The 21,874-nt window shown below is 35.7% G+C and overlaps 1 protein-coding gene across 3 annotated transcripts in view; it reads left to right on the top strand.

Moving 5' to 3' along the window:
• The window catches only part of kiaa1549lb (KIAA1549-like b), a 131,136-nt gene extending 115,971 nt beyond the window's left edge, over positions 1-15,165 (top strand). For 2 of the 3 annotated variants that reach the window (XM_073815719.1, XM_065269990.2), the window contains 4 exons: positions 4,535-4,632; positions 5,493-5,629; positions 10,133-10,284; positions 11,460-15,165. In XM_073815719.1, coding sequence (XP_073671820.1) covers positions 4,535-4,632; positions 5,493-5,629; positions 10,133-10,284; positions 11,460-11,732 — 660 coding nt within the window. In that variant the 3' untranslated portion in view covers positions 11,733-15,165. Of the gene's footprint in view, positions 1-4,534; positions 4,633-5,492; positions 5,630-10,132; positions 10,285-10,563; positions 10,641-11,459 lie in introns of all 3 variants that reach the window. The other variant, XM_065269991.2, reaches the window with a different exon arrangement.
• The last annotated feature ends 6,709 nt before the right edge of the window (positions 15,166-21,874 follow it).

The following is a 21,874-nucleotide window of genomic DNA, read 5'->3' as shown; positions in this document are numbered from 1 at the left end:
GAAACACATCAGCTAGGTTTATAATAAATGTTAAATAATTGTCCAATGTTTGTATATTTTAACCCCATTTATATTTAATCCCATTTATTATACTGGTAATGCAGCTTACAGTAGCTGCACATGGTAGCTCATCTTTGTATCTACAGACAGTCTTATCAGTGAGTTTTTTATGTAGCTAAACCTTGTAAAATTTTTATGCATTTTGGTTACATCCTATCATATCATTTAACTAGTACATAGATCTATCTATATCTATATATATATCTATATATATCTATCTATATATATATATATATATATATATATATATATATATATATATATATATATATACAGTCTTGTTCAAAATAATAGCAGTACAATGTGACTAACCAGAATAATCAAGGTTTTTAGTATATTTTTTTATTGCTACGTGGCAAACAAGTTACCAGTAGGTTCAGTAGATTCTCAGAAAACAAATGAGACCCAGCATTCATGATATGCACGCTCTTAAGGCTGTGCAATTGGGCAATTAGTTGAATTAGTTGAAAGGGTTGTGTTCAAAAAAATAGCAGTGTGGCATTCAATCACTGAGGTCATCAATTTTGTGAAGAAACAGTTGTGAATCAGGTGGCCCCTATTTAAGGATGAAGCCAACACTTGTTGAACATGCATTTGAAAGCTGAGGAAAATAGGTCGTTCAAGGCATTGTTCAGAAGAACAGCGTACTTTGATTAAAAAGTTGATTGGAGAAGGGAAAACCTATAAAGAGGTGCAAAAAATGATAGGCTGTTCAGCTAAAATGATCTCCAATGCCTTAAAATGGAGAGCAAAACCAGAGAGATGTGGAAGAAAACGGAAGACAGCCATCAAAATGGATAGAAGAATAACCAGAATGGCAAAGGCTCAGCCAATGATCACCTCCAGGATGATCAAAGACAGTCTGGAGTTACCTGTAAGTACTGTGACAGTTAGAAGACGTCTGTGTGAAGCTAATCTATTTTCAAGAATCCCCCGCAAAGTCCCTCTGTTAAAAAAAAGGCATGTGCAGAAGAGGTTACAATTTGCCAAAGAACACATCAACTGGCCTAAAGAGAAATGGAGGAACATTTTGTGGACTGATGAGAGTAAAATTGTTCTTTTTGGGTCCAAGGGCCACAGGCAGCTTGTGAGACGACCCCCAAACTCTGAATTCAAGCCACAGTACACAGTGAAGACAGTGAAGCATGGAGGTGCAAGCATCATAATATGGGCATGTTTCTCCTACTATGGTGTTGGGCCTATTTATCGCATACCAGGGATCATGGATCAGTTTGCATATGTTCAAATACTTGAAGAGGTCATGTTGCCCTATGCTGAAGAGGACATGCCCTTGAAATGGTTGTTTCAACAAGACAAAGACCCAAAAAACACTAGTAAACGGGCAAAGTCTTGGTTCCAAACCAACAAAATTAATGTTATGGAGTGGCCAGCCCAATCTCCAGACCTTAATCCAATTGAGAACTTGTGGGGTGATATCAAAAATGCTGTTTCTGAAGCAAAACCAAGAAATGTGAATGAATTGTTAAAGAATCATGGAGTGGAATAACAGCTGAGAGGTGCCACAAGTTGGTTGACTCCATGCCACACAAATGTCAAGCAGTTTTAAAAAACTGTGGTCATACAACTAAATATTAGTTTAGTGATTCACAGGATTGCTAAATCCCAGAAAAAAAATGTTTGTACAAAATAGTTTTAAAGTTTGTACAGACAAAGGTGGACACTGCTATTTTTTTGAACACACCCCTTTCAACTAATTGCCCAATTGCACAGCCTTAAGAGCGTGCATATCATGAATGCTGGGTCTCATTTGTTTTCTGAGAATCTACTGAACCTACTGGTAACTTGTTTGCCACGTAGCAATAAAAAATATACTAAAAACCTTGATTATTCTGGTTAGTCACATTGTACTGCTATTATTTTGAACAAGACTGTATATATATATATATATATATATATATATATATATATATATATATATATATATATATATATATATTAGTGATGTTAGGTTCTTGAACGAATCGTTCTTTTGAGCCGGTTCTCAGGAAGTAACCGGTCGAGCCGATTCACAAATCGAACTGAATTGAACTTTAGTTTTGGTTCTGGGTTGATGACGCAGGACGCACAGCCGAAATAGCACGTCGAACTAAAAAAGAACCGAATGAAGTTTGTCGATGATTGCCGATGATTCTGACGGATGAGTTGCTTACACTGCGTGTGAATCACAGATGATTTGAACGAGCCTGATATGCGAAGTTTCTTGTTTTATTAGTTTCTTGATATGCTTGTTTTATTAAAAAGCTTTAGTTTTAGTACGATTTATTGTGCATGCAAATCATATTGTAGCTGTTTAAGGAAGACCAAGTTTAAAAGGCAAGTATTTATTCTTTATACTTACACATCCGCAATTGTGTACCAGTGTCTTTTAGGAATCTTATTCAAGTTGTAGGCTAGTCAAAACTGGTATCTGGCATTTACAATCCGCGATTGAAACTGTGACCACAAACATTACTAACTTGTGAATGAAATGCAATAAATCAGCTATGCCTTCACAAAAACAACTTTTTATTTGAATTTTTTAATTTGTTGACACAAACGACTTTATTTGAATGTTTCATTGATACAAGTAATTAGAAAATAAATGCGTAGCAATGTCATTTCTTGATGACGTCAAGAACCGTTGAATAGGCATTTTGAACCGGTTCAATGAGCCGAACTGTCCGAAAAGAGCCGGTTCGCGGAAATGAATCGGACTTTGCATCACTAATATATATATATATATACACAGTGAGGAAAATAAGTATTTAAACACCCTGCTATTTTGCAAGTTCTCCCACTTAGAAATCATGGAGAGGTCTGAAATCGTCATCGTAGGTGCATGTCCACTGTGAGAGACATAATCTAAAAAAAATCCAGAAATTACAATGTATGATTTTTTTAACTATTTATTTGTATGATACAGCTTTGAACACCTGTCTATCAGCTAGAATTCTGACCCTCAAAGACCTGTTAGTCTAAAAAAATGTCTTAAAATGTCCACCTCCACTCCATTTATTATCCTAAATTAGATGCACCTGTTTGAGGTCGTTAGCTGCATAAAGACACCTGTCCACCCCATACAATCAGTAAGAATCCAACTACTTACATGGCCAAGACCAAAAAGCTGTCCAAAAACACTAGAGACCTCCGCAAGGCTGGAAAGGGCTACGGGGAAATTGCCAAGCAGCTTGGTAAAAAAAGGTCCACTGTGGGAGCAATCATTAAAAAATGGAAGAAGCTAAACATGACTGTCAATCTCCCTCGGACTGGGGCTCCATGCAAGATCTCACCTCGTGGGGTCTCAATGATCCTAAGAAAGGTGAGAAATCAGCACAGAACTACACTGGAGGAGCTGGTCAATGACCTGAAAAGAGCTGGGACCACCGTTTCCAAGGTTACTATTGGTAATACACTAAAGGCCGTTTCACATGGTACGCTGCAACCGCGAGTGTTTAGATCTTTTTCAATAAGAGGCGTGCGGAAAGCAGCAAAATGGGGCCGGTAACAGCGGTGAAGCGGAGTTGGTCCACACGCCTTGCTCGTGCACCCAAAATCCTATTCCTTCTCCAGATATGGTACTTTATGACAGGCGCTGTTGAAGATAAACATATTTGCACTAAATGCTGCACAAAACGCTTCCTATACAAGAGAAAAGCTGAAGCCGCGCTGTGATTTTGCCGCTTACCACGTACCGTGTGATTTGAAATCATGCATGGCACAGAGGGTTCCCCTGCTTAAACCAGCACATGTCCAGGCCCGTCTTAAGTTTGCCAATGACCATTTGGATGATCCAGAGGAGTCATGGGAGAAAGTCGTGTGGTCAGATGAGACCAAAATAGAACGTTTTGGTCATAATTCCACTAAACGTGTTTGGAGGAAGAAGAAGATTGATGAGTACCATCCCAAGAACACCATCCCTACTTGGGGGAAGCATGATGGTGGTAGCATCATGCTTTGGGGGTGTTTTTCTGCACATGGGACAGGGCGACTGCACTGTATTAAGGAGAGGATGACCGGGGCCATGTATTGCGAGATTTTGGGGAACAACCTCCTTCCCTCAGTTAGAGCATTGAAGATGGGTTGAGGCTGGGTCTTCCAACATGAGAATGACTCGAAGCACACAGCCAGGATAACCAAGGAGTGGCTCTGTAAGAAGCATATCAAGGTTCTGGTGTGGTCTAGCCAGTCTCCAGACCTAAACCCAATAGAGAATCTTTGGAGGGAGCTCAAACTCTGTGTTTCTCAGCGACAGGCCAGAAACCTGACTGATCTAGAGAAGATCTGTGTGGAGGAGTGTGTGCAAACCTGGTGAAAAACTACAGGAAACGTTTGACCTCTGTAATTGCAAACAAAAGGCTACTGTACCAAATATTAACATTGATTTTCTCAGGTGTTCAAATACTTATTTTCCTCACTGTACATATACATTGGTTTTATATTATGTTTATATGCTAATGTGATAATTTTTCTGTAGGCATTCAGATTTACTCAGCTTCCTGACATGGCTTTAGGGTCTCCTCCACCACCCATCCCTCCGAGAACAGGACCTCCACCTGAACCCTCACTGAGACGGTCAGAACACAAACATTTGATCTATTTTTCTACTTTGTTAATCTTCTTTTTGGGACCATTATTATGTAAGAAAAGTAATATCTAGTTTAATTTAATGCCTGTTATCATATTAATTGTCTTTGATAGTAAATAAAACCATATACCATTGCATTAAATTATGATATTTTTATGAGGACAGTAAAATTCTCAGCAACACTATATACTGTACAATTAATCATTTTGAATAATTTCGGTTGTTTTCAATATTTCTTTGTATTTTTTGTAAATACAAATAAATGTGACTTAAATATAAAGACAGGGACCTTTCCTTTAAATGCTATTAAGCTAATGATATATTTTACCTCCCGAACCTTATATAAACCTTTCTGGATTTTTACATTATAGTTTTCTAAGCTGTTTTACTTGTGGGAATATTTAGCAGATGAACACTGGCATTAATTCACGACTAGTAACTTTATTCTACAGCAGACACTATATCATATATTGTACAGCAAAGCTTCAGGTGAAGTTTGGGAAGCTCTGCTGTACAATATGTTAGTGTCTTATGAAGGTAAACAAAATGTAAGCATATACACAGATTTAAAATAGAGAGAGAAACAGACTGAAAATGTTAACCCTTTTTGCACTCATTTTGTTCTAATACATTCACTTTATATAATAGATAATATATAAACGAACCTATTTATTCTTTCCAAAAAAGGCACAAGCTCTTCAGGATATCCCTAACTTCCAATAGGAAATAGGTTTACTTGCAAGAAATAACTGAGTGTTTAATGTTCTTGGCTAACAGTGTGTCAATACTTACATCTGGTGGTCAAATTGTATTAGTGCATTTGTGAATCTGTTCTCATTTTCCTCAGGTCCTCCTCTGATCTTGGACCAAAGGGTCCCTGCTCCGAGTCTTCAGCACAGAGTCAGCATGACAGCGCCACCTATATGCCAGACATCAGAGCGCCACATCCACCTATCACTACAGAAACTATTTCCAACCACTCAGGTAAGTGTTTATAGATTAGTAGTCATGAGGGCTTTTCAGTTTGAAGTAGGTTTATTTTTAGTATTAATGTGCCAGGGCTTTAAAATAGCAAACTGGAAAAACAAAAGGCATGACTTCCAGTGTTGGCATCATCTGATTATGTTAGGAATAATTGAAGACGGGCCATTGAATTATAAGAAAATAATGCACACCCAAGGTGGTAATGTGGCAAAACACGAAGCGAGTGTGCATTATTTTCGAATAATTTAAATGACCAGAGTCTTATACCACGGTTATCAAAAACATTGCTCTGATGCCTAGTTTTTAGACAATTTAAAGGTTAGGTGTGCGGCTTACAGAAAAATAATCAACACTCACGTAACATTTCTCAGTCAATCAGGAAAAAACATTCAACAGACCCATGGTATAAAATGGGATAATGGGTTATGTCCATGCAGGAAAATTAAGTTTAATTTTTAAAACAAAAGTACATAATTTCACAAGGCTTGAAATGGAAACTTGGTAGTTCTATTTCAACAGAGATAATCTCTTACAGTACCAGCTGAATGAGAAAGAGATTATTTAAGAAATCATATAATAATATCAATAATATAAAAACAAAACTGATACAATATGAAGAAACGTAGGAAAGCTGGGTGGAAAATCAGACACAAGCCGATCAAAGACACAGCAGCTATGGGCTACCTTAAACTTATTTGGCTAGCACCCCGCACTTAGTCTCTAAAAAAACAAACGGTGCTATATAGCACCAAAACAATTGCTTTGGATCGTAACGATAGAAGAACCATTTTAGTGCCATATAGCACCGGTGAAGAACCAGTGAAGCACCAGTGAAGCACCAGTGAAGCACCAGTGAAGCACCAGTGTAGAACCATATAGGGGCCATATAGCACCACATATGGTTCTACATAGCACTATATGGTTCTACACAGGTGCTTCACTGGTGCTTCACTGGTGCTTCACTGGTTCTTCACCGGTGCTATATGGCACTAAAAATGGTTCTTCTATCGTTACGATCCAAAGCAACTGTTTTGGTGCTATATAGCACCGTTTGTTTTTTAGAGTGATAGGTATTCAAAAAGAAGACAAGTTGGATAAATGCTACCATGACTACCAGGTGCATAGTGCAACTTAATTGTTTTATTTCATAATAATTTTATATTTACTTTTGCTTAACATTGTTAAATACATGGATTTCTCGGTGATGTCATCACTGCTTGCGCACACAACCGAGAGGCAGAAAGAAGAGACATGCTTTGTGTTGTAGGCTAGTAGCGGTGTCTGTTAGTCAAGATGCCATGTTGCGTGGTTAAAGGGATAGTTCACTTTAAAATGAAAATTCTGTCATAATTTACTCATCCTCATGTTGTTCTAAACCTGTATGAATTTCTTTTTTCTGATGAACACAAAAGAAGAAATTTTGAGAAATGATGGTAAACACACAGCAGTAAGTGACCATTGACTTCCATAGTAGGAAAAAAATATTTTGGAAGTATTGTGATAAATGACTAAGAAAATATTTTGATAAATGATTGTAAGCACACAGTTGACGGTACCCATTAAATTCCATCATATTTTTTTATTCCTACTATGGAAGTCTATGGTCACTTACTGCTGTGTGTTATCCATTATTTCTCAAAATATCTTCTTTTGTGTTCATCAGAAAAAAGAAATTCATACAGGTTTAGAACAACATGAGGATGAGTAAATGATGACAGAATTTTCATTTTAAAGTGAACTATCCCTTTAATTGTACCAACAGAGTCAGTGCTGGATGCTGATGTTTAACATACCAGTATGCGGCTATTACATTACTACCCTAACATGATAACTCATACATGTATCACAGTAACACTGCAAAATTAAAGAAAAACAGATCCAACTAAAATCAAGTTTTATTTAGTCAGCAGTTATATACAAAACAATAAAGAAAGCTTCAATACTTAAAGGAATAGTCTACTCATTTTCAATATTAAAATATGTTATTACCTTAACTAAGAACTGTTGAATCATCCCTCTATCATCTGTGTGTGTGCACGTAAGCGCTGGAGCGCGCTGCGACGCTACGATAGCATTTAGCTTAGCCCCATTCATTCAATGGTACCATTTAGAGATAAAGTTAGAAGTGACCAAACACATCAACGTTTTTCCTATTTAAGACGAGTAGTTATACGAGCAAGTTTGGTGGTACAAAATAAAACATAGCGCTTTTCTAAGCGGATTTAAAAGAGTAACTATATTTTATGGCGTAATAGCACTTTTGGGAGTACTTCGACTTGGCGCAGTAATACCCTACCTCTCCCATTATGAGAGTGAGAAGGGGAGCGGACTTTTCAGGCGAGTCGAAGTACTCCCAAAAGTGCTATTACGCCATAAAATATAGTTCCTCTTTTAAATCCGCTTAGAAAAGCGCTACGTTTTATTTTGTACCACCAAACTTGCTCGTATAACTACTCGTCTTAAATAGGAAAAACGTTGATGTGTTTGGTCACTTCTAACTTTATCTCTAAATGGTACCATTGAATGAATGGGGCTAAGCTAAATGCTATCGTAGCGTCGCAGCGCGCTCCAGCGCTTACGTGCACACACACAGATGATAGAGGGATGATTCAACAGTTCTTAGTTAAGGTAATAACATATTTTAATATTGAAAATGAGTAGACTATTCCTTTAAGGTAGTTGCAGTACCAGCTCACCAATCAGGCTTTCTGCCTCTAGGATGCACACGCACCCTGTAATGTTTGTACTGTAAACAGGAAACCGGTGTATAGCTTGGATACCGTAATGGCATCCCCTATTGACCAGCAATATAATTACTTTCATTAGTAAATTCACTTTTGCATTCCTAGTAATCTAAAAAACGCTGGGCTATTTTCAACCCAGCATTGGTTCAAAAAGGGACAAAACTAGCAGATGGGTTTCAAAAAATACAATATTAACCCAAAAATTATGATATTTGATCTAACAATGCACTGTAAAAAAAAATTGCTGAAATTATGCCAGTAACTTACTGCAGAATATAAAGACTGAAAATGTTTCATGCCTACAGTAAGTTACTGTCAGCTACTGTAGTTGCCAGTGATACCGAGTAATACTGTAATTTCTACAGACATTTTTTACAGTGTGGGTTAAAGCAACCCAGCATTTTTGGTTAAAAGAACCCAGCACATGTTAAATTACAACCCAATGGTTTGGGTTCTTCACTTTTTGGTTCATCCCTTTGGGTTAATAATAACGCATACAGTGGTTAACAACAATAAACTAAAACTTGTAGTTTCTATGATGTCATGAAAGCAACATTAGCAACAAAAACTGGGATAGTTTAGCTAAAACCTGTATGAGTTTCTTAATTCTGTTGATCCGAAATATTTTTAATAAATAATGTTAAGCACACAATAGCTGTGTCCCAATTCAAAGGCTGCGACCTTCCAAGGATGTATTTTAAGACCGATTGCGTCACAGCAGCGCGACTTAAGGCCAGTAAGGCCGTCCCAATTCAAAGGATGCTTAGAATGAAGCCTCAAAATGCGTCCTCATTTCTCCGCGCTGTTAAGGATAGAACGAATGGATCCTTAACAGCCGAGGATATCCCAAGAGTCATTGCGCGTCTGCAACGGCTGCATATAATGGGTGGATATTCTAAAATAAACAATTAAAACCTTTATTAAATAAAAGTGTATTTATCAGAAAAAAATGTTCTTGTCACTGTTTTAGTATTATAAGTTATGTTTTGTGTTAATAATATTCTTTTTATGTATTAAGGTTGATTAATTTGGTATACTGTTGAATAGTTTAATATACATCAACGTGTCATATTTCTAAAATAAATTAATAATTTTTCTTATGTCATATTTATTTTAATAAGTCAGAAACGTGCAGGTGGGCGCGTGCAGCAGGTGACGCTAATTATGGGTCCTCCGAAGGTTAGACCGTCTCATTTCAGTTCTCTTCGCGAACTTCTGAGGCTTCCACCTTGAAAGACCGAGTGCTCACCTTTTAAGGTCGAATGCTCATAAGGTTGCAGCCCTTGAATTGGGACACAGCTAATGTTAAGCACACCTTACCATGCAGAACTGCAGTTTTGGGACTCAAGGATTTGGGTCCCTGTATTAAATGAATTATGGATCAGTCTTTTTATTTTTAATTTGCCCAGATTAGATAATACCAACATATTAAAAACAGTATTATAAAAGTAAAAATGCATGTCACATTTGATGATGAGGACAATCTCACTTCTGGAAAACTAATAACTGTAGTCCTATTAGTTACAGGTAAAGTGTGGATATTTTCTGTATCTACATATATAATATCCACATATAACAACTGGGAAATAAGTGGGGTTCATGTATTAGACTGTAAATGTTTTTTTAATAGGTTTTTTTTATAACGATAATATAAGAGACAACATAATAAGCTTTTTCTTTGAGAATAGTAAAATTAAATATCATGTCAAATCATCATATTTTAGGTATCCTAAACGGTCATGATTTATTTGTTCCACAGGAAATCCCATGACAGCAGTGTATGCCATCCCAGCCAGTCGTCCTGGGTACACGGGCTATTTCATCTCTACGCCACCGTCCTCCTATCACAGCCCGTCCTGGATGTCTTACCCACCTGAACCCGAGGATGTGCCACCTCAGTGGGCTGAATCTGTAAGAACCTCGTTTATATAATACACTCCTCTATCAGGAGTCCAATTCTGCAATCTGGGTTGCATCCCAAGGTGCCAGTGTTGCAATGCATGAATCCTTTACGCAATTTAATATGGCATAAACCTCATGTACTGCAACCAAGGCAAACAGAACGGTCTGCCATGTTTGTCTCTACATCGTGCTGAATGTGGAGCCTTTGGCGCAAGACTCATCTGTTTTAATCCCTGCTTGTGTATGCCTGTTTCAATCAAAATGCCTTCACACAGTGTCTTTTTGCAGAACCAGTGTCATTTAGAAACCATTTGCTGAACTGAATTTATCGCTGACGTTGAGCGGACACACAGCAAATATCCGGGGTAGTTGAGCACATTTCTTCAAATGAACACTTTTAATTTTACTCTCTGTCATATGTTCAGGGTTGTGCACCATTCAGAATCAAGTTGAAAATGCTTTTCAATTACAAAAGGTTTTAATTAAGGCGAGAATGCAGATTTTAGAAAGAAGAATTTAAACAGTGGAAAATTACTCCAGTAAAACTTTATTTTATTTTACCTCAGTGATGAGAAAAATCTCTGGCAGATTCTGCCATTTCCCAGAATACGTTACACGTTATTATTATTACGTATATTTACACAATGCATAGCCATATGTTATATCTTTATTATTTTGACTGTATAAAGCTTACATATCAGGGAATAAATAGCCAAAAATTCGTCAGAGTTAGTAAAGGAAATACTTGCATGTTTTGCATGTCGTCATCATCACAACTATGACATTCCTCTGTTTTGTACTGAATTGCAATGCAATAAATTCCCTGTTCCTTTCATTCCCATTCTGCATCTTGTGGGGGTGGCCGATTCAATTGAAATGTCTGAATTTTGCTCAACCCTGGTCACAAGTTGGCCTCCGTTCAGATTATTTATGATTTCACAATATATGGTTTAATGAAAATAATCAAATACTTTATGTCACGGTTATTGTTTATACCTTTTTTAGTTTTCCTTATTGTGTGTGTCGTTCTTGTGCATTTGTCTATTAGTTCCTTTTTAAGTGCAGAGGTTGACCTACTTTAGTACAGATCGAGACTCTGCAACATTACATTTAAAAAAACAATACAGTTTAAACGCTTGTCTTTAGCATAACTGTTGTTAACCGTTTGCTGGCTTCTCTTTCAGATTCCTCTACCGGGTTACGCAGAGGCCTTTCCTCACCCCCACTATCCTCAGGGCAGCCCTCTCCTGTGGCACCACAGCCAGGCAACGTCAGGACAGGGCGGTCCAGATCATCCACCCTGTTCAGCATCCCAGCAGAGTCTTGAGTCTGGAGATCTGATCAGTCCTGACACCCCCCTCAGCGGTCTGTCCACTTCAGCTCTGATCAAAGCCATCCGTGATGAGGTGGCCAAACTGGCTAAGAAGCAAGCGGACATGTTTGAGTTCCAGGTGTAGAGCTGTCCAGTGCACCAGCTGAAATCAACACATACATGTCTTCTCCATTGATGATATTTTATTGAATCCTTCAATTAAATGCCGGTCTGCTGTTTATACAGATTTTGTGTGGTTCTCTTAAGCTCTGTGCCATTGTAGTATAACATATGTAATTCAAGGTTTTATTTAATGGGACAATATGACAGTCAGTTTGACAGTGTTGTGTTTCATTTATGTATTAGTCATGATTTAAAACAGAAACTTTCAGTAAATTTCCAAGGCAGCCCATTAAAAAAACATCAACACTTTACAAGCTCAAAGCCACAATATACAGTACTCTGGGGTGTAACCGCATGTTTAGGCTTAAGATAATGAGTGTCGTAATGAGTGCGTTTACACAGGCAGAATAAACGGATAACTATCAAAAATCTGCTTATTATAGAAAGCTGAGATTTGGGGCGATGTCTGATTTCTGGCAGGCAGTGATGTCACCGCCTATAGTACGTACACTGACCTAAAGGATTATTAGGAACACCATACTAATACTGTGTTTGACCCCCTTACGCCTTCAGAACTGCCTTAATTCTACGTGGCATTGATTCAAGAAGGTTCTGAAAGCATTCTTTAGAAATGTTGGCCCATATTGATAGGATAGCATCTTGCAGTTGATGGAGATTTGTGGGATGCACATCCAGGGCACGAAGCTCCCATTCCACCACATCCCAAAGATGCTCTATTGGGTTGAGATCTGGTGACTGTGGGGGCCATTTTAGTACAGTGAACTCATTGTTATGTTCAAGACACCAATTTGAAATGATTCGAGCTTTGTTACCTGGTGCATTATCCTGCTGGAAGTAGCCATCAGAGGATGGCTACATGGTGGTCATAAAGGGATAGACATGGTCAGAAACAATGCTCAGGTAGGCCGTGGCATTTAAACGATGCCCAATTGGCACTAAGGGGCCTAAACTGTGCCAAGAAAACATCCCTCACACAATTACACCACCACCAGCCTGCACAGTGGTAACAAGGCATGATGGATCCATGTTCTCATTCTGTTTATGCCAAATTCTTACTCTACCATCTGAATGTCTCAACAGAAATCGAGACTCATCAGACCAGGCAACATTTTTCCAGTCTTCAACTGTCCAAATTTTGGTGAGCTTGTGCAAATCCTAGCCTCTTTGTAGTGGAGATGAGTGGTACCAGGTGGGGTATTCTGCTGTTGTAGCCCATTCACCTCAAGGTTGTGCGTGTTGTGGCTTCACAAATGCTTTGCTGCATACCTCGGTTGTAACGAGTGGATATTTCAGTCAACGTTGCTCTTCTATCAGCTTGAATCAGTCGGCTCATTCTCCTTTGACCTCTAGCATCAACAAGGCATTTTCGCCCACAGGACTGACGCATACTGGATGTTTTTCCCTTTTCACACCATTCTTTGTAAACCCTAGAAATGGTTGTGCGTGAAAATCCCAGTAACTGAGCAGATTGTGAAATACTCAGACCGGCCCGTCTGGCACCAACAACCATGCCAGCTCAAAATTGCTTAAATCACCTTTCTTTCCCATTCTTACATTCAGTTTGGAGTTCAGGAGATTGTCTTGACCAGGACCACACCCCTAAATGCATTAAAGCAACTGCCATGTGATTGGTTGGTAAGATAATTGCATTAATGAAAAATAGAACAGGCGTTCCTAATAATCCTTTAGGTAAGTGTATAGTCTCTTCTTCTCGTGTCTGCAGAACCTGTAAATGTAACATGAGCTTTAATTTTCGCAGTTTCTTTGCCAACTGCTTGAGTCGAGGGCAGACTTTTATGAGTTACGTTTCGCTTACTTCTGGGTGTGACGTTTACATGCAATGCAAAATCGGGGTAATGAGCAAAAAACTACCTGTGCTGATCGTTTTTTGTTTACATCATCTATGGGCTTTGCCCAATAGATGAAAAACGTTTTATGCGCTTACATGACCCCCCACATTATCAGTTTATTAAGCATAATCAGCGTAAGACTGTGGATTTAAACACACTCTTGACTTGACATTGAAGTCTGACAATTTGATTGAATGATGAGCTGTAAGTGTGAGCTGAATCCCTAGGCTGTGTCTTTAATTTAAATGAATGAGTTATTGGCTTGCTTTGCAAAATGTTGAATAAGGATGACAGTAAGAATGTACTGAATTTAAAATCAAAGAAATTCAACACAGTCACAAAACAAAGATGCCTAAAGATGTGAAGCCAGATGCCTCCTGCGCTCATGATTTAACCTTGTTAGGTACAAAAGATGGGATATATTAAAAAAGTTGGAAATATTAAAATAGAAGCCATCATTTTATATACTGTATGTCATAATTTTATTAATTCACATAGCAGAAGGAATGTGTTATGTTATGTTAACTTAAATAACAGTATAACCTGTAACAATGTTCTGTAAAAGGTGCTAATGTCGATGTAATGCATTGTCATCATGGTGGAGATAAATGCTAGACACCTTTAAAGGCTAATAATCACACTTTTTGCTCTTTTATATTAACTCAATGTTTGTTGGACATAAGGGCTTTTTTAATATTGTAACATAAAATGCATTTCAGATAGACTCATCTGTCTTATATACTCACACACAATGATCTTTTTTTACTTTAAAGCAAGTTTTGACTGGCGGTCGATTATGCATGACTCAAGTTTATGTGATTTGACTTTGACTTGTACTGTTCAAAATGCACTTTACTCTTAATTTTTGGTCACATACAAGTTCTGAAAAATCACTCAAATGTTTAATGATGGTCTATAGAGTATTTGAAAAGTGATTGATTTTTAATTGATATTACTAAAATTTGCTCACATCATTTGTTCAGCCAAAACATAAGCACTGAACTTGAGCATGTTACTGTGTAATCTCAAAATGACAAATAGACATCATTGTGTTACGGTTTATGTTTGATTGTGTGTAACTAGAGTTTTTTCTTTAGATATTTTTAATTAGAATCATCACTGACTTAAAAAAAAAATAACTTCCATCTAAATCTCAGTTCGAGTGTTTTCACATATTCATTTTTAGGGAGCCTGAAGTTTTTAATGTACAGATGTACAGTTTTCTTACAAACACTCAAAGCACTGAATGAATGATCTCTAATAAAAATCAAAAATCAGTTGCAGGCGGATGTTACAATTCCAGTAACATTATATGGTGGTTAAGTCATTTGCATATGAGTCATGTTGTCATGGTAAAAATATTTAAGGTTTATTCATTTAAGCATTAAGGAAATATTTTAATAAAATGGTTTGAGCTGATTTTGACTTTCAATTCAATTTTAACTGGAAAGGCACTGAAATAATCAAAACAGAAATAAAATATAAAAGGTTCATTAATAATAGATTTTGAATGATTATTTCATTTTCTAATTTCTTGATAACTTACCCCCATGTCATCCAAGATGTTTATGTTATTCTTCAGTCGAAAATAAATTACGTTTTTTTTTTTAAGGAAAACATTCCAGGATTTTTCTCTGTGTAATGGACTTCAATAAAGTCCAATTATTTGAAGGTCTGAATTGCAGTTTTACTACAGCTTCAAAGGGCTCTAAACGATCCCAAATGAGGCATAAGGGTCTTATCTAGGGAAATAATTGTCATTTTTGCACAAATATATATACATATGCTTTTTAACTTTATGTCTGCGACCTTACATATGGGAAACTATAGCTCACGTGTGGAAAAGGAAGACCATTCAGTAGATGTTGTATGTGGAATGACACTAAATAATGTCTTTGTGTCAGTTTATTGTTTAAAATGGTCAATAGATCAAGAGATTGTAAATAAAAAAATAGATCAATCTACAGTTAATATTTTTTTAATGAGCCCAAAGGCGTTAGGTTGTACTTTTATTTGGCAAAACTGACGATCTCAATTGACTAATACTTTAATAAATAGGACTGACTATCATTATTCCATCGTGACATTTGTTTTGGAGCTTTAGACTTAAAAATTTTTTGAACTAAGTTCAAAGGGGTTTTGAACACAGCTGATCAAGCTGAACTTCACTGGTCAGGCTTGAAAACCTGTTTACCCACCTTCTAAAACCAGCCTGGCAGCTTGACTAATCTGGTTGTCTGGTCTTAGCTGATTTAAGATGGAAATTTGGTTTGAAATGGTCCTCAATACAGGAAATGCATCATGTAAGTAGACAAGTACAAGATGTGGGTATTCGGACTGGTCATTACTGTCCCATAACATAAAAAGAGCATACTGTTAATGCATAGTTTAAGAAAGCTTTGAATAATTTTTTTTAACATATACTTATTAAAAGGTACTTAACATAAAACCATGCATTTGGCTTAATATTCACTGTTTTCTCAGTTTGGCAACATGTTCACAGATCTGAGCAAACTGATCACCACACTTATTGTCGGCTGGATTAATGAGATCCATTTATACAAACAGCAATAATTCAATCTAAAATAAGGCCGTTTCCATAAACCATAATCAAGTAGTTTACATAATTACAAAAATCACAACATAATCAGTTCTTGAGGTATAAAGTTTTTTATATATATACTGTAGCTGCTACTCATTCATGCATTTACCTGTATTGCCACTAGATGTCATAGTTGGTTTTCAAATTGTGTGAAATTCGTGTTTTTTTCTTGGATATGCATCAGTATAAACAACAATTTTGTGGGTTATTTTAATTCAAATTTACAATAAGACTCTGTTTCTATTATAATCCTCTGTTTTACAGATAATCATTTAGTGAAAATGATGCTGCTTTATAAACTATACGATTGTTACTTCTATCTAAACATTTAATAATATAAACATTTAATGGGCTTCACATTAATACATGTCCAAAAACAATGTAAATGATAAACATTAAATATGGTTGTGATTCATGACCCATTGCATCTTGACTGAAAGAGAAGTACAGGTCACTTCTCAATGCTCTCTCTATGCCACATACAGTTTATGTGTTCCTGTAGCTCATTTGAGCACTGGGTTATCAATGCAAAGGCAATAGGTTTGATCCCAAATGAATATGTACTGATATAAAGTAGATAAGTCACTTTGGATAAAAGCATTAAATGTATTTATTATTGGCTTTTGAATTATGTGCAAAGACAAGCTGCACTGCCTAAGAGAGAGAGAGAGAGCTTTTATCTAGACGAGCACATGACTGTGTTAAGGGATATTTACTGTACTTATGTAAAGTGTTCTCATGAATTACTCTAAGATATGAACTTGGATATATTACAATGTCTGCTGTGCAGTTTATTGGGTAGACTGTGTGTTTGTTTCAGCAGGGTTGATGTGTTTATTCTCATGGTTTCTCTGTCTCCTGGCTATGTCCTCTTGCTTTTGCAGTAATTAACCTGCACTTGTGGCTTTTATTTCTCAATGATTTCTCCAAATTCAATCAGAATCAACAATCTGTTTCAAATTTTTAAACAAAGCAAGGAAATTGCAAGATCAGGATGAATGGCCACTTTGTACAAATTGAAAAAGAGAGACATGTGGTTTAACTTTCATAGCAGTAGGTGATATTTAAACATGATGTGTGTAATCTTTATCTGCTGAAATGCTTTCTCTTATCCCGGTTATATACAACTATAAATCAACTATTTGTAAATTGAGTCCATCCAAAGGTAGCACCACTTTTTAGTGCGGCAAACAAATGATGTGATTTGCCCATAACAGTAATATTATAAAAGTAATGATTGTAAATTTTTATTACTATTGTAAATGTTAATATAAGTTATTATAAAGAGCTCAGACACTCCTAGATAATACTTTACATCTTTAAGGGTGTTGAAAATAAGTGCACGGTGTGTTTGGCCTAGTTGCTATGCCTAGCTTAAGAGATATTGCGTCATCAAGCGTAATTCACGCATAATTTATAAAAAAAAGGGTTGGTTCCAAATAAGGCTGTCCTTGTGTATCGCCAACAACTTAATGATATGATAAGGTAAGGCAGTTTTAGAAAAAATAGTGTAATTTTTAAGACAGCCTTGGTTTCAGATCAGAGTTGTATAGTACTTAAGTATTTGTACTTTCTGCATAAAATTAAATTTTCATTTAATTGTATTTTATTAGTGTTTTTCTTTGGAAAACATACATTCCAAAACACATTATCATAATTTTTACTCCACTACATTTCATAATTTCAAGTTTTTGGTTTATATTTAATATTTAAGTACATTAAACATCTAGTAATTGTTTGTACTTTTACTTAAGTAAAAAAAATCGTACTTTTACTCAAGAAAGTAAAAGTACACAATTTTTATGTAATTAGGCATTAAATCAATTTTAATATGCAATATATAATGAATACACAGTATGATTCTATGCTTTAGAATGTAGTGAAAATTTTTTAGTAAAGAAAAGTAAATTTTTTCTCAAGACAAACACTCTAATAAAGCACAGATGCTTGGAAAATGTAACTAAAATACTTAAGTATTATACACCTCTGTTTCAGATAGTTCCAAATACTGGTTCATGGTCAAGGGTTTCATGTCAGGGTTCACAGGGAGTCAACTCTTAAACTAGGGTGGCCATTCGTGCCAGTTCCGCCGGACACGTCCCGAACATGTTTTCGGGTTCGTTCTCCGGAAGTCGCGTTGCTCGACCGCATTCGTCATCGAGGTTCTCACATTTCAGTTAAAATACATTAAAAAATTACGATTTATTTCTTTTAAGACATACAATCATTGTAGTTTTATTCTTACCTTGAAATGGAACGGTTGCCTTTTTGAAATTAAACCCGAAATATTACACCTTGATGACGTATGCGGTCGACCAACGCGACTTCCGGAGAATGAACCCGAAAACATTTTCGGGACGTGTCCGGCGGAACTGGCACGAATAACCAGCCTATCTTAAACTGCATTCAGACTAGCAGCGACTAGCAGTAGCAGAGCGACGAGATCTCATTGATTTCAATGGAAGCTTAATAACTAGGATCATCCCATTGATAATATCAGTCTGAATGATTCATTTACCAATAGAACTCATTTGGTTTTAGAGTTCAGCTCATTGATTCATGAACCTGACGCTGTTTTAACTCATTTCCACATTTCTTTCTGGAGCTGCTGATGTTCACTCAGTAAATTGAGTTATTTGAAGCAGAATGTGAGCTTTAGAAAACAAGTTTTATTGTTGCTGGTATAACCACCGTATATTATTATTTATCAGTCTCTGTATTAGAACACAAGCACAGGAAACTTTAGGCATAATCTAATGATTCTCATCAATGTGTGAATCCTTATGTTCTTTTGTTGTTTGGGCTGCAATTTGCAAATATTATGTAAAATAAACCATAATTTATAAAAATGTCAATCTTATCTCTCCAACAAGAGTTGGTTGTGAGTCAGTTTTTAAGTAAGCAGACTGTTAAAAATGTTACTGGATTTACCAATGTTTGCTTGCACTGTAAAATATAAAAAATGGGTTTGTAATTTTCTGACATGACAATAATTAATAATTTTATGGACATTTCAGTTAACCCTAACACACAACTCATTGAAGTGCAACAATCAAAATACAATACAGAAAAGTCCTCCATATTAATACAGTGCACAGTACAGTCTGTGACATTGATGGTAATATATAAAACTGGAGCAGGATCAGTTTCTGTTAGACTTGCAGTGAAAAGTCTGTCGCTCCGGGCACTTCAGTGTATTTCGTCTCTCTCCTCATTAGTGAACATACACAGTTGCCCTTACAGATGTGGCCTTTAAAAACGCGCGTTTCTGAGAGCAGAATGCCGCGGAGACTTCCGAAATTCTGCGAGATCCCGCAGAAGGGGAGTTCGGTGGGGGACGCAGGAAATATAAAAACCTGTAGAGGGCAGGCGTGTTTCATGTAGGCCATACTGACGACAATGTGTGTGCTCGACTTCATGCTTAGCGTATACTGTATGATATTGAAGTAACATGACACGGATTATCAATGTTTAGGCGATAGACTTTGATGTCATACAAATGCATGCTTTTTGGCAAACATTTTGTTGGCGAAGTTTTCTTTTGCCAGTTACATAAACAGTCACATATTCTTCATAAAAATCCGACTCTAACGCGCATCATTTGTCTTATTTTTTCCGTGTACTTACAGTAGAAGAGACGTGATGTATGATAATCGAGTCTTATGACAAAATAATTCGCGAAGACCTTTGAAGAGACCGAGCGCATTTACGCAATATCATTAACTAGTTTATCTAATTTTACATTTAGTTCATTTTTGCATCTGAACGTTTTAATAGCTTTAACATGGTTGTGTTGCACCTTTCTGCATTACTGAACAGTAGGCTACTTTTTATATTATCATGTTTCCCTTTACATGGTATGAAACACGATAAAAAGTATGCAATGGTGTTTAATACATTTCACTGAGAATTTGTATAATATGTTATACTTTTGTACTAAGGAAATAAAATCATATTGTGAGTGTAAATATTCATAAATTGGAGGAGTTTCTGAGGTGTTTGTCATCGGCAAAATGTGCAGTTTCTTTGTTGCTGATTAAAAACCGTTGGCTATGTGATTGTTTAAAATTGACATTTTTTCTACTTATTATTAATTTATTTTTTGCCTACATTTACTCAAATAATATCAATGTGAAAATATAAATAATTCATACTTCAAGTTAGGCGTAAAACTTACACATTTTTGATGTCAAATAGAAATAATAATAATTTGAAATATGCAATTATTACAGTTTAAAAAACTTAAATATATTACTCTGACCTTTTTAAATATATTGACTAAAATAATCTGTAAATGTAATACTTATATTATTAAGGCGTATACATCAAATAATATATGTACATTTTACACAAAATATCTGTTCTATTTTAAGTAATTTATTTTCCAACTAAAAAAATCGCATAACTGCATTAAGAGATTTTATTAAGTTACTTTAATCATTTATTTTAGAGATATTTACAAAGCCACTGAATCATTTTTAACAGTGTGTACATTATGACCTTACGGTAGACTATTATTAAATGCATATAAATAAAAATATGTAAAACTAAATAAAAAATATATCATACACGGACTGTATGTAAGCATACGTTTTCTTGTTCGGTGCACGCGGGTTTAAATGCCGTTTTTCTAAAGAAGAATTTTAAAACTTTATTGGTGGTAGTTGAGAAGAATTCCTTTTTCCATTTCTAAATCATTTTGAGCGCAATATAAATATATCATATTTTTATTCTTATTATATAAGAATACGCAATTTTTACAACATTTTTAACATATGGAAAATATACGTTAAGCATGTTGTGTGAATTTCCTAATTACAAGCTTTTGATGAAATTGCACCAAAACTAAACGTGCATAAAAACATAAAAAAGTAATTTAAATAAGCGAAAAATCTTTTTTATGAGCTCAAAAAGTTGAATATAATGTGCATGCTGAAAATTGCCCATCTCTAAAGGAGAATATTCATCTTTAAAGTTGAAGAAACAAAAAAGTACTGACAAGCATTCTCAAATATAGCCTATATATTCTGCAAGCACTCAGTTGAGAAGAATTCCTTTTTCCATTTCTAAATCATTTTGAGCGCAATATAAATGTATCATATTGTTATTCTTATTATATAAGAATACGCAATTTTAACAACATTTTTAACATATAGAAAATATACGTTAAGCGTGTTGTGTGTATTTCCTAATTATAAGCTTTTGATGAAATTGCACCAAAACTAAACGTGCATAAAAACATAAAAAAAAATCATTTAAATAAGCGAAAAATCTTTTTTATGAGCTCAAAATGTTGAATATAATGTGCTATTGCTGAAAATTGCCCATCTCTAAAGAAGAATATTCATCTTTAAAGTTAAAGAAACAAAAAAGTACTGATAAGCATTCTCAAATATGTATATTCTGCAAGCACTCATTTATCCATAATGATGTAATTTATTTTTTAATAACATATTGTCGCTGTCGGGCAAAGATACTCTCTGGACACCAAGACCATGTCTATGGGTTCAAGAATAACAAAATATTGGCCATTTGAAACTCGAAAGTCATCACTTTATTTTGTCCCATTGTTTTCCATTTTGCGGGTGATAAAACTCCTGTGCACGTCGTTCAAATTCATTGAAATTTTGTTCACTTGTAGTTTAGCAAGTATGTATAATACGCAAGTATGTGTATTTTTACACTGCACAT

This window comes from Paramisgurnus dabryanus, chromosome 9, assembly GCF_030506205.2.
Source record: "Paramisgurnus dabryanus chromosome 9, PD_genome_1.1, whole genome shotgun sequence".
Classification (NCBI taxonomy): domain Eukaryota; kingdom Metazoa; phylum Chordata; class Actinopteri; order Cypriniformes; family Cobitidae; genus Paramisgurnus; species Paramisgurnus dabryanus.
Note: the sequence above shows the minus strand (reverse complement) of the source record. Positions and strands in the feature narration are given on the sequence as shown.